Raw genomic sequence first — 11,362 nt, forward strand, 5'->3', positions numbered from 1 at the left:
ATCATGTCACTCTCAAATATCCCCAAGTGGTACCTTCCCCAAGCTCCTCCAGGGGCTCCACACTGTGGGCTCTGCTCTCTGCCTCTGCCTTCCCATAGTCCCCTCTTTGCTCTAAGCCCATACCCAGCTGTTATGCACCCCTGTCCTCCGTCCCACCCCCAGCCCATACACCTACTCTTGGGTCTTCTTGCAGTCCTCATCCTTCAGGTCACTTTCCCCGGAAAGCTTCCTGACCCTCCACTGTGGCAGGCACCATCTCTGGGTCCACAGCCCTTCTGCGAAATCTCTGAAGCAGTCACTGCCCTGTGTCTGCCCTTCTGCTGTAGTCACTTTCCTGCAGATTTCTCCAGCACTGGGACTCCTGATGGACCTCAGTGTCCCCAGGGCTTGGCACACAGAGAATGTAGAGTAGCCTTCATTACTTGCTTCTCCTCTCCTCCCATCCCCCTTTCCAGGTGGGGAAGGAAAGGAGACACTGAACCTGCCCTGAGTTGTGGTCAGAGGGGTACAGGAAAGGTGGGGAGACACTTTCTGGCTGGGGAGGATCCCCCCAACCCCCCATGGCCAGGCCCAGCGTCCAGGAGACTGAGCACTGAGGCAGGCCTGACATTGGGATAGAGTGGGCACAAAACCTGCTTGAGTTCCTGGCCATTCTGGTTTCCTTCACGGACTTGCTGTGGATCTTGGGCAATTGGCTGCCCTTCTCTGAGCCTCAGCCTCTCCACACAGTGAGGGCACAAGGGCTGACATCCTGGGAGTGAGATGACAAGCCAGGTCTCCACCCACCTCTCCCAGGGTCCCCAAGTGAACCAGGAGTGGTGGATGCCAGCTTCTGAAACTAGATCCTCAGAACTTCCCTGTGGCAGGTTGCAGGTATGGTGGCCAGAGAGGCCTCCCTGGGGCTGCACAGCTGGGCCTGAGCTGGCCAGCGCCAGAGCCACCAGGCGGCCACTCTGCAGTCCTGCTGGCGGGGAGGCCAGGCACCGATGAGAACAGCTTAGCTCGGCTGCCATCTCATCAGATTTATCCCTTTCCGCACCAAGGGAGTGCAGCTTAAAACTTCATAAACTCTTCAGCTTCCCACAAGCCAGCAATGGATGGGGATTTTAGGGCCCCTGGGTGAAGGGTGGGCCTGGAGCTGGGCTGAGCTTTTGCGGTCACTCCTGGGCTCCGGCTTAAGGTGAGGCCACGCTCTTTCAGCTCACTTTAGGCTGAAAGAAAAAACAAGAAACACCCAGGAAATCTTATTCCCTTTATTCTCTTCAACTAAGCAACATGACCACCAGTGACACAACACTGTTTTGGACACACAACACTCAAAAGTGGGGCCTCTCTTCACTGCATGGGGATAAGTCAGGTGACTGGGGCTTCCCTAGTGAGGGCAAAGGAGTCTGGGAGCTGCTGACCTCAGGGCAGGTCATGGAACCCCACCTCTTGGCTGTGATGGCTTCAAGTTTCCCCACCATTCAGGATTCGTGCCCAGTTCCAAGTTCCCATCTGACCTCCATGTCCACAGCAGTTTCGAGTTTCCCTCTGCTTTCCCCACTGACTCCCTGACCCTATCTTTTGGGCTCCTCCCTCCACCAGGGCATTTCTGAGGGGCCTGGGGCCTGCATGTGATTGGACGAGAGGGTTTGGCTGCACAGTGCCTTCCAGACTCAGTTCTGGTGAGCAAATGCTTTGACCCCTGGGCCTTCATCTGAGCAACTCTAGCCACTGCCACCTCCCTGCTTCAATCCTCCCAAGACGTAGCTCACTCTGGGAGGGAAGCTCCTGGTTAAAGGAGCTTCGGGAGGTGGGCAAGAGAGAACAGGCCACATCCCAGAGGTATCGGACCTTGCCCCTTTCCTACCGCAAGACACCTGACCCTACGAACTGTGCTCACATCATCCATCGCATACAAGAGCCAAGCCCCTTAGCCCTCACCCGTCCCTACAACATGCGAGCATCCTACTAAATATGCTACACCCTAGTCCGAAACAGGCCTGCGCCGGCCTTTGGCCACACTGCCTGTCTCCCCCCAGACTGGCCTCTGAGCCCCAAAAGCTGCTCCCCAGGCCTCTTCTGGGAACAGATTCCTTAGGCCCGTTTCTGAGAGCATCTGCTTCTGGCTTTGCGAGAGGTTTGTCTTTACAACTTCAGTTTCTGCTACCATCTTGGGGAGGGGGACATCTGCTTACACTTGGTAGACTTCTCAGTCTTACAGGGCACCCCCTTCTTCATCAGCATTCTGTTAGGAAGAGACCCACAGGCAGTCCCCCCCTCAGTAGTGCTTCCCTTCCTGGCACTTGGGTAGGCTGGGGCGTTATGCAGATGTCAACATGGTTCTCCGCACAATCCTGAGGCCTGCCTTCTCCCTCTCCCCAGCAGGCCTGGCATTTTCCTCCCACAATGTTTGAGATTTTGATCCTTTTAAATGTGAGGGTCATCCCGCTGGGGCCAGGATAGATGAATGGCGAAGGATTTGCATAAAGCTTGTGTGAACCTTTAGGTCATGGAATTAGAGGTCTCTTCCACAGCTTTGCAAAAATCCGGGTCACCCCTCTCTGAGACGCAACTCCTGACGGACCCCACAGCTGGCATCTCAGTCCTCTTACTCCAGGACAGCACACTACTGGGGTTGGCAAGCACTTCCTTTCTGACCCAGCGCTGAGCAGAGTCCTCTCCCTTTGAAGGGGTCTCCAGGATTAGGGAGTGGGAGTCTTGTTACAGATGTTTCATTCAAGAGTTTTCTCTCTTCCACCATCTCATAGGGCAACAGTCTCTCCCCAGCCACATACGCCCAGGCCTGTGAGCAGGCTTGGCTGTTTATGAACGTGTAACTGTGTGGTGTGGGAGGTGAGATGGGCCTGGCAAGGGAGGCTTTCTCATCCTTCTGTTTTCTTCTGAAGGTTTCTGGCTAAGGAGGAGAGGGGAGCCAAGTGAGTGGAATCCATCCCATCCATCCCAAGGCTGAGATTGGGCTGGATCATCACAACCCTGGAGGGCTCCAGGTACCAGGGTGAGGAGGGTGAAACGGCCTCTGCGGACTCTTCAGGGACCTGTGGCTCAGTCCGTTGGGTGTCTGGATCCCCACCAGGGAGGCTGCCTTATCCTGCGGGGCAGCCTTGCTACCAACAAAGATGAATAGCTGAAGTTTAAAATCAAGTTGCTGGCTAATCAAAGCTTTCTAAGAAATTCTGTGGCCCTGATGACTTGAAGGCTGGGGAGGCCCACACGCAGGCCCTAAGTCTCTGAAGGGCTTTATTCTTTGGAGGTCGACTAGCAGCGGTTTTCCCTCTCCACTGAGGACAGAATTCGAGGAAATGAGCTGCCACTGGCGGCAGTTAGATTTCAGGAAAAACCTCCTGACGGTGAGACCTGAGAATGTGGTGGGAGGCAACCGCCATCCCTGGATGCCTTGCAGAGTAAAGTCCCTGGCTGGGCAGGGAGAAAGGGTGGTCCTGCCTGGTGCGGGGAGAACCCTTGCACCCTGAGAGCTGGGACCTGCCTGCTACTTGCAGTTTCACAAGCTCCCGGAAGCAAGAAGGGGCCTGGAGTTAGCTGGGTTCCATGTGAGCAGTTTCCCCACCTTGGTTTGCTCCCCTCAAAGCAATCTAATAGAAACTGCCCCCTGCTTCCACCTAATTTTTGTGGTGGTTTCTCAGTATTCTTATACTGACCATGTTTCTGCACCCCAAACTTCAGCCTTTAAAAAGGCTTGCCAATTTGTTTTTTCTTCCCCATTTTGGGGTTCTTTTTGATAAGGGATTCCACAGGCCTCTTTCCCTAACACACACAACTCATCTAACATTGTCCTCAAACCCCAAGGAACCCCAGTGCAGTGAGTGGGACCTTTTCTTCCTAGTCTCTGTCTTATCTCCTCTGGGGGCTCCAGAGCTCCTGGTCACTTATTTTTCTCCTATTTTCTTCCTTTTCAGTTCCACCCAGTTCCCACACCACTCCCCCAGCTGAGCATCTTCCTCCATGAGAACTGTCCAGGGCTGCTGGGAGAGAACACTGTGGAACAGCGAGGGAGAGGTGTTTTCTGCATCTTCTGAGGGTCGTTACTCCTGGGTCAGTGCCATTGCGGCACTTCCCCGACCCTATAGGATTTTCCTAAGGATTTTGATGCAGTTTTATAGGGTTGTTCAGAGACATATTGGGACCTCTTCCTACAATTAATAGGGCTTTTATCCACTATGGTTTATAGGGTTTTTCTGCTACAGACTTAAAGGGCTTTTTTTTTTTTCCTACATATTTATAGGGTTTCTAACCCAACAGTTTTTCTCTACTGCCTTATAAGTGCTTCCCACCAATAATTTTATAGGGTTTCTCATCACTGATGTAAAAGCACTATTTTTTCCCAGGGTTCTTTCTCCTCCACTCCACTACCATCTGATAGGGTTATCCTCCCTCCCCCCATGTAATTTTTTTGGGGGAAAAAATCCAGTGTTCCTCTCTGGAGAGAGCGAGGCCCCTGGTCTCCAGACCCATTTCACAGGGAGACACCTGGGTGGCAGCTCCTATGGAGCAGGAGGGCTGCGACTTCTGTGAAGCCGTCTCCACACTCGGGGCACAGATAGGGCTTTTCTTCCACTAGGGTTTTGGGGTTTTCCCCTTCTTCCCCTTCCCCATGGCTGCTGCTCTCTGTGGGGGTAGGGGCCTCCCCTTCACCTTCCTGGTCTGTGGACAGGGTGACTGCCTCTGGAGGGGGGTCCTCGGGACTGGGGGACTTTTCCTGGGTGTGGGTTTCTTGGTGCCGGGTGAGGGCCACGCGGTCGAGGAAGGAGGCCCTGCAATCTGAGCAGCTGTAGGGTCTGGCCCCCAGGGGGCTCCTGAGATGCTCCAGGAGGACGGAAGAGCTCTTCCCCAGCTCTGGACTCTTCTGGGAGCTCTTCCCGCCTGCATGGACTTTCTGGTGCAGCAGCAGCTCAGAGCTGAGGCCAAAGCTTTGTTTGCATTCAGGGCATTTAAAGGGCTTCCCACTTAAGAAGGGGCTGGGCCCTGCGCCTTCCCCTAGGCCAATTCTATAATCAGGAAAGAGAAAGGGCTTTTCGTTGCCGTGGGTGAGCTGATGCTGGAGGAGCACAGAGCGATCCAGGAAGCTCTCTCCGCAGTGGGAGCAGATGTAGGTCTTGGAGGACAGCAGCCCCCGCCTCTGGCTGAAGCCCTCCTGACCCTCCGGCGGCTTAAGGGGCTGTCCGGGGGCCTCGGCTCTGCCCTCCGCAGCCCCGGGGTAGGAATTCCCTCTGAAAGGGAGCCTTGGGGATCGTAACTGAGGAGGTTTGGGGGCTGCGTGTGCGATGAGGCCGTCTGCATTTTTGTAGGGGTTTTCTCCGATGTGGATCCTCTGATGTTGCATGAAGATGCCCTCGTCGTTGAAGCCCTTTCCGCACACGAGACACTTGTGCGGCTTGGCTCCCGGCGGCGGGGTCAGCAGGGAGGGGTCCCCGAGCCCCAGCAGGGTGTCGCCCTGGGCCCTCCGCGCTGGGGTCTTCCCCCTCTCATGGATCACCCGGTGCTGCTCCAGCTCGTGGGCTTCCAGGAAGGCCTTCCCGCAGTCGGAGCACACGAACAGGTTCTCGTCCATGTGCGTGCGGACGTGGGTGATAAGGTTGGAGCTCTGGCTGAAGCTCTTGCCGCACTCGGGGCACTTGTAGGGCTTCTCGCCGGTGTGCGTGCGGCGGTGCTGGATAAGGTGGGAGCTGCGGATGAAGCTCTTGCCGCAGTCGGAGCACTTGTAGGGCTTCTCACCGGTGTGGATGCGCTGGTGGCGGATAAGGGTGGAGCTCATGATGAAGCTCTTGCCGCAGTCGGCGCAGATGTAGGGCCGTTCGCCGCGGTGGATGCGCTGGTGGTTGATGAGGTTGGAGCTGACGCTGAAGCTCTTGCCGCACTCGGGGCACTTGTAGGGCCGCTCGCCCGTGTGCGTGCGCTGGTGCCGCAGCAACGTGGCGCTCAGGGTGAAGGTCTTGCCGCACACTGGGCACTTGAACGGGTCCTCGCGCAGGTGAGTCCGCTGGTGCTTGATGAGGGTGGAGCTGTGGCCGAAGCTCTTGCCGCACTCCAGGCACTCGTAGGGCTTCTCGCCTGTGTGCGTGCGCTGGTGCTGCGTCAGCTCCGAGCTCTGGATGAAGCTCTTCCCGCACTCGGTGCAGCGGTATGGCTTCTCGCCCGCGTGGATCTTCTGGTGCTTGAGGAGGTTGTGGTTCTGGCCGAAGCGCTTCCCGCACTCGGGGCACTTGTAGGGTTTCTCGCCTGTGTGCGTGGCCTGGTGCTGGATGAGGTCCGAGCTGCGGTAGAAAGCCCGGCGGCACTCGCCGCACTTGTAGGGCTTCTCGCCGGTGTGGGATCGCTGGTGCTTGATGAGGTTGGTGCTCTGGGTGAAGGCTTTCTCGCACTCCGTGCACTTGTAGGGCTTCTCTCCCGTGTGCGTGCGCTGGTGCTGCACCAGGTTGGAGCTCCAGCTGAAGCACTTGCCGCAGTCAGGGCACTTGTAGGGCTTCTCGCCGGTGTGTGTGCGCTGGTGCTGCACCAGGTGCGAGCTCTGCGTGAAGCTCTTGCCGCACTCGGAGCAGGTGTTGGGCCGCTCTCCCGTGTGGATGCGCTGGTGCCGCAGCAGCTTGGACCACTGGCTAAAGCTCTTGCCGCACTCGTTGCAGATGTAGGGCTTCTCCGCCCCCGCCGGGCGGCCCTGCACCAGCTCCCGCAGGCTGGGCTCGTTGGCGGGGACGACTGGGGGGCTGTTCCATGTGGTGAGAGCGCCCCACTGCCAGCTGGCCTCGCAGGCCTTGGTCCAGTCAGATGGGGTAGGGACTACCTCCGGGGCTGGGGGGTCCAGGGGGGTCTGGTGGTCCAAGGGATTGGAGTGACCCAGTGGGGTTGGGGGGTTCTGGGGGACAGAGGGGTCCTGGGAGGGTCTCTCCAGGGACATCTCAGTTGAGTCCTTGGATTCTGGACTCTGAGCCGGGTCTCCCATGATGATCTCCTCCCCAGAACTTTCCTGCCGAGGGCTGTCCTCTTCGTTTTCACTCTCGGCACCTACAGAAAGAAAGGGAGTCTACAGCCCCCAGCCCCTTTCAGAACACGGGGTTTGGTCTCTCTTCCCTCCCCTGGGTGTCCCCCAGAGTCCAGGCCCCTCCCTGAGCCGGGACCACCGTCTTGCCGGGACCGCAGCCCCTTCTTGTGCCCCTCACCTCTGTGAGCATCGTTGGGGCTCTGTTCCGGACCCTGCAGATCCGGGCCCCACAGCGCAGTCTCGGGCTCCATCCCAGAGCTCAGGACTGCAGTGTTCCAGGGACCCTGCGGGGGAAGACAGCGATGAGCGCACACTGGGAGCTGATTTTGCACTTTGCTTTATTCCCCCTGAACCTCACTCCCACCCTGCCCCGCCCCATTCCTCCTTGTGTGAACTTCAGTGTCCTCCCACCCCATTTTTCTGGGCACGGGTTCTTGTTGCGGCCCCCTTCCCCTGCAGGCCTGATTCTCACTCCAGATCTTAAGGGCACAACTAAGCAAGCAGGTGAATTTAAGAGCGTAATTAAAAACTCATCACTCATAAGCCTTTGAACCGAATGGGGGCTGGAGCGGTCTCTGACATCCACAGGGGAAGGAGGTTTTCACCCCATACCTCTGATGCCCAGAAGCTGGGAAACCTGTTATTTGCTAATCAGAGGAAGCTCATTAAGACTCTAATTTTCCTCCTAATGGGGCTGCTAATTGAGCCCAATAAACTTTTCTGTGCCCCAGAGTGAACCGAGGCTGCCTGAGACACTTAAAGGGTTAAGAAAAAAACACCCCAGTTTCCCAGAGGAGACAGTCCCTCTAAAAGGACTGGGGCACTTTTCTGTTATCCAAGCACAGAAAGAGGGTCAGGCTGGAGGTGGTGGGGAGGGGCAGTTTAAAGCCGCATCTGCAGGAACCGCCCAGAGGAAGAGAAAAAGTAAGGAGAAGGGGAGGATGGATGTTTGTGTGAACACCTGCGGCAGACCCAGCGCCTGCCATGGTGTCATTTCTCTCACCCAGTCCTCCCACAGCCTGGTGAGGAGACCCAGGAATCAGGCTGTCCATTTTACAGATTAGTACATCAACGCCTGGGGAAACCTCTCCAAGGTCAAGGCTGAGAAGTGGCAGAGCTAAGATGATAAAAGCAGGGCTCCGTGTCTGGCTCACCCCGTCTCTGAGAGCACGAGGTGACCTTGGGAGTCATGTGAGACTCATGCTTGTGGGAGGCTGGCAGGAGACAGGTGATGAGGACAGCTCATGGGGAGCCTGCTGGCAGTGAGAATAGGCTGGAGAAATTCCTGGGACCCAGAGGTTTCCCAGGCTAGAAAAGGAGAAGTTGGACCCAGGGACTAGGCCTGCTGGTCTGCATCCATGAGCTGGAACCATACTCCCCACCAAAGCCCTCCTATCCCCACTCCTGCCCGGACCCTCCTTCTACTCCTTTTGTTCTGCTTTCTTGAGGCTGTTTCTTGAGGCTGCTTTCTTGAGCCTGGCACCGAATAGGTGCTCCAGAAACTTTGTTGAATGAATGAATGAGTGAGATGTCCCTAGCCCCTGGAACACCTGTTTGGTCTAATGCTTTTAAAGATCAGTTTGCAAGGGGATGGCAGCAAAGGAGCAGGAGTTCCAAGTGGCCCCCTGGTAAAATAAATAAATAAATAAATAAATAAATAAATAAATAAATAAAAACAGCCAGCTGTCACTCCAAAAAGGGTGAGATGAGTTCAGGATGAGGGAACGAGGCCACAGGAACAAAGCGCTAGAAGGAGGTCCCACACCATTTACACCCTGCAGAGAATCCCTAGGTGGGGCCTGGAAACTTTGGATGGCTGTGTGAGGTGGGCGCTGTGTGCACAGGGGCAGTGGGGCAAGGGAGACATGGCAGGAGGCAGCTGAGAGGTGACCAAGGTGAAGCAAGATTGGCTGCACCCTGCCAAAGAGCGGTAGGAGAGACAGAAGTTAGCGTTTAGGAAGTAAATGAATTTCTTCATCTCTGCAGCTACTTAAGCTCCAAGAATCCCCCCTCCCTGCCTGTAAGTGTCTTTGGGGTGGTGGAAGCGGAGACCTCTGCCACACTGGGGGCTGCCTCATGTCCGGTCCGGGAAGGATGCCCTGCTGTGTTTGCTGGGGACAGGTAAGAGTTTGTGGACCTCGATGGTTTCCCAAAAATTCTCCCCTAGTGGTCCAGAGTAGGAGGGAAAGGGTTAATGACAGGGCCGACACAGAGCATGGACGTGGGAAGACCGAGGGAGGCCGAGGCGCTGGGAGCCCAGGCACCAGGCACGCCAGCCTGAGACCTCGCGATGGCCCCACTGCAGAGGGAGGGAATGAGGAGCCGCCTCCCGAGAGATGTGGGGAACGGCCCAGGGTGACCCTGACATGGAGGCGGCGGGAATGCAGCCGCCTGGCCCGGCCCCCCCACCGCCTGCACCGTCGGCCCCGGACTTCTGCTCCCCCGGAGTCGCGACCCCCGTCCGGCTGCTGATAACAGAGCCTGGGCATCCGCCCCCGCCCCGGCCACCGGGGTCCCAGCTCCTTCCAGCACTGCCAGGCTCCTCCAGGGCTGCGCTGGCAGTGCCGGCCCCCGGCCCGGGCCGATCCCTCTTCCCAGAATCCCCAGGCTCCCCTCCCCCGCCACCGACCCCCGCGCTTCCCAGAATCCTCGGCCCTCCGCGCCCCCCGCCCGCCCCCACCCCGGCCACAGCCCCGGGCGCGGGTGGGGGGCTCAGGCCCGGGCTCCCGGCCCCTGCCTCCCGGGCCCCATTGTTCCCCGGCGGCCGTCCCGGGCACTCCAGGCCACCCCCCGGGAACCCAGGCGTCCCCAACTCACGGCTCTGGGGTCTGGGAAAAGCCGGAAGGCGGAATCCAGCCCCAGGGGACTTAACCCCTTCAGTGCCCTGCCTCGGGGGACGGACTGGGCGCTGAGGACTCTCGGGTCCTTCTCAAGGGGTGATTCCAGGCTGAGGACCCGGGGACCAGTTCAGGGTGACTGGGACGGAGCAGGAAGTGACCCCAGCTTCCCGGGCCCCTCTAGCCTGGAGTCAGAGCATCAGCTCTATGGGATTTAACCCTTTGCCTCCCGCAGCCTGGGGAAAAAAGGGGACAGCGGTGGGAGCAGGGAGGAGGCTGGGACGACGCCCCTGTCCCCGTCTCCAGTGGGAGCAGGCAGCGTGGGCATCTGGGAGAGCCCCGATGCCCGCGAGGGTCCCTGGGCTTCTGGCCGCTCTTCATCTCGCAGGGGCTCCGCCGGCCGCGCCCGGAAAGCCCTATCTCAGATTTGGCGGCTGCTGATCCCCTGAGGCCAGCCTTTGTTTGGACTAACCCTGGGATGGGGCTGGGGTGGGAGCAGGGGCTGACAGAGCAGACCTGAGAGGGAACACCCTACGCACTAAACATGGCCTTAATGCTTGATGGAAGTCATGGCTGCAGGAGTTGGGACTGCTGGGATAAGCACAGCCGGGAAGGATTTGCAATAGCCTGTGTCCCAGCCCCTCTTCCCCAAACACCTCCCCTCAGAGGAGGAAACTGAGGCTCACGGTGGCAGGAAAGAAGCCGGTGGGGGTTCCCTGGCCAAGGAGGGAGAACCTCTTTTCTCATAGCTCAGAGGGCACCCGGCTCACAGCAGAAGAAACCTTTAAAAACCCAGGAACACTGGTGGCCTCTCAACGTCCAAGTTATCTATGCTCACAATTTTTACAGCCTTTCTTTCTTGTCTTCCTTATCACAGTCCCATGGGATAAGGTTGCCCATCATCCCCATTTCACCGGGAAGGAAACCAAGGTGTGAGAAGCGAGTGGTGTACTTAAAGCCACCTGATTCTTTCAGTTCAACACATTGCATTATTATTCCTGGGCACTGTGGTTAACACCGGGGTGGACATACCTCAGAGATGCATGGAAACTGGGCTTTCTACCCTTGGGAAGTTTGGTATCGTGTATGTGTTACAGATACAGAGGAATCCTGGGAGCGTGCAGAGAGCTCTGTCCAGAGACTGAGGGGCCTGGGGGAAGAGTAAACCAAAGGTCAGAAATTACTAAAGGCAGCTGGGCGCGGTGGCTCACGCCTGTAATCCCAACCCTTTGGGAGGCCAAGGCAGGTGGATCACTTGAGGTCAGGAGTTCGAGACCAGCCTGGACAACATGGTGAAACCATGTCTCTACTAAAAATACAAAAATTAGCCGGGCGCAGTGGCTCACGCCTATAATCCCAGCAGTTTGCGAGGCCGAGGCAGGCAGCTCGCTTGAGCCCGGGAGGCAGAGGTTGCAGTGAGCCGAGATTGAGCCACTGCACTCCAGCCTGGACGACAGAGTGAGACCCTGTCTCAAAAAAAAAAAAAAAAAAAAAAAAAAAAGAAGGAGGGAGGGAGGGAGAGAAA

The 11,362-nt window shown here is 57.4% G+C and overlaps 1 protein-coding gene across 2 annotated transcripts; it reads right to left on the reverse strand.

Annotated features, from left to right (window-relative positions):
• Positions 1–1,238: 1,238 nt before the first annotated feature.
• ZNF629 (zinc finger protein 629) lies at positions 1,239–10,284 on the reverse strand. Of its 2 annotated transcripts, none has more exons than XM_054453471.2 (3): positions 9,818–10,284; positions 7,179–7,284; positions 1,239–7,023 (listed from the first exon to the last, which is right to left on the reverse strand). In XM_054453471.2, the coding sequence occupies exons 2-3, from the start codon at positions 7,249–7,251 to the stop codon at positions 4,478–4,480; spliced, it is 2,619 nt and encodes an 872-aa protein (XP_054309446.1). In that variant the 5' UTR covers positions 7,252–7,284; positions 9,818–10,284; the 3' UTR covers positions 1,239–4,477. The 2 variants fall into 2 exon arrangements, with proteins under 2 accessions (XP_054309446.1, XP_054309447.1); XM_054453472.2 differs by having other exon boundaries at positions 1,239–7,042; positions 9,818–10,081.
• Between the last annotated feature and the right edge of the window lie 1,078 nt (positions 10,285–11,362).

This window comes from Pongo pygmaeus, chromosome 18, assembly GCF_028885625.2.
Source record: "Pongo pygmaeus isolate AG05252 chromosome 18, NHGRI_mPonPyg2-v2.0_pri, whole genome shotgun sequence".
Classification (NCBI taxonomy): Eukaryota; Metazoa; Chordata; class Mammalia; order Primates; family Hominidae; genus Pongo; species Pongo pygmaeus.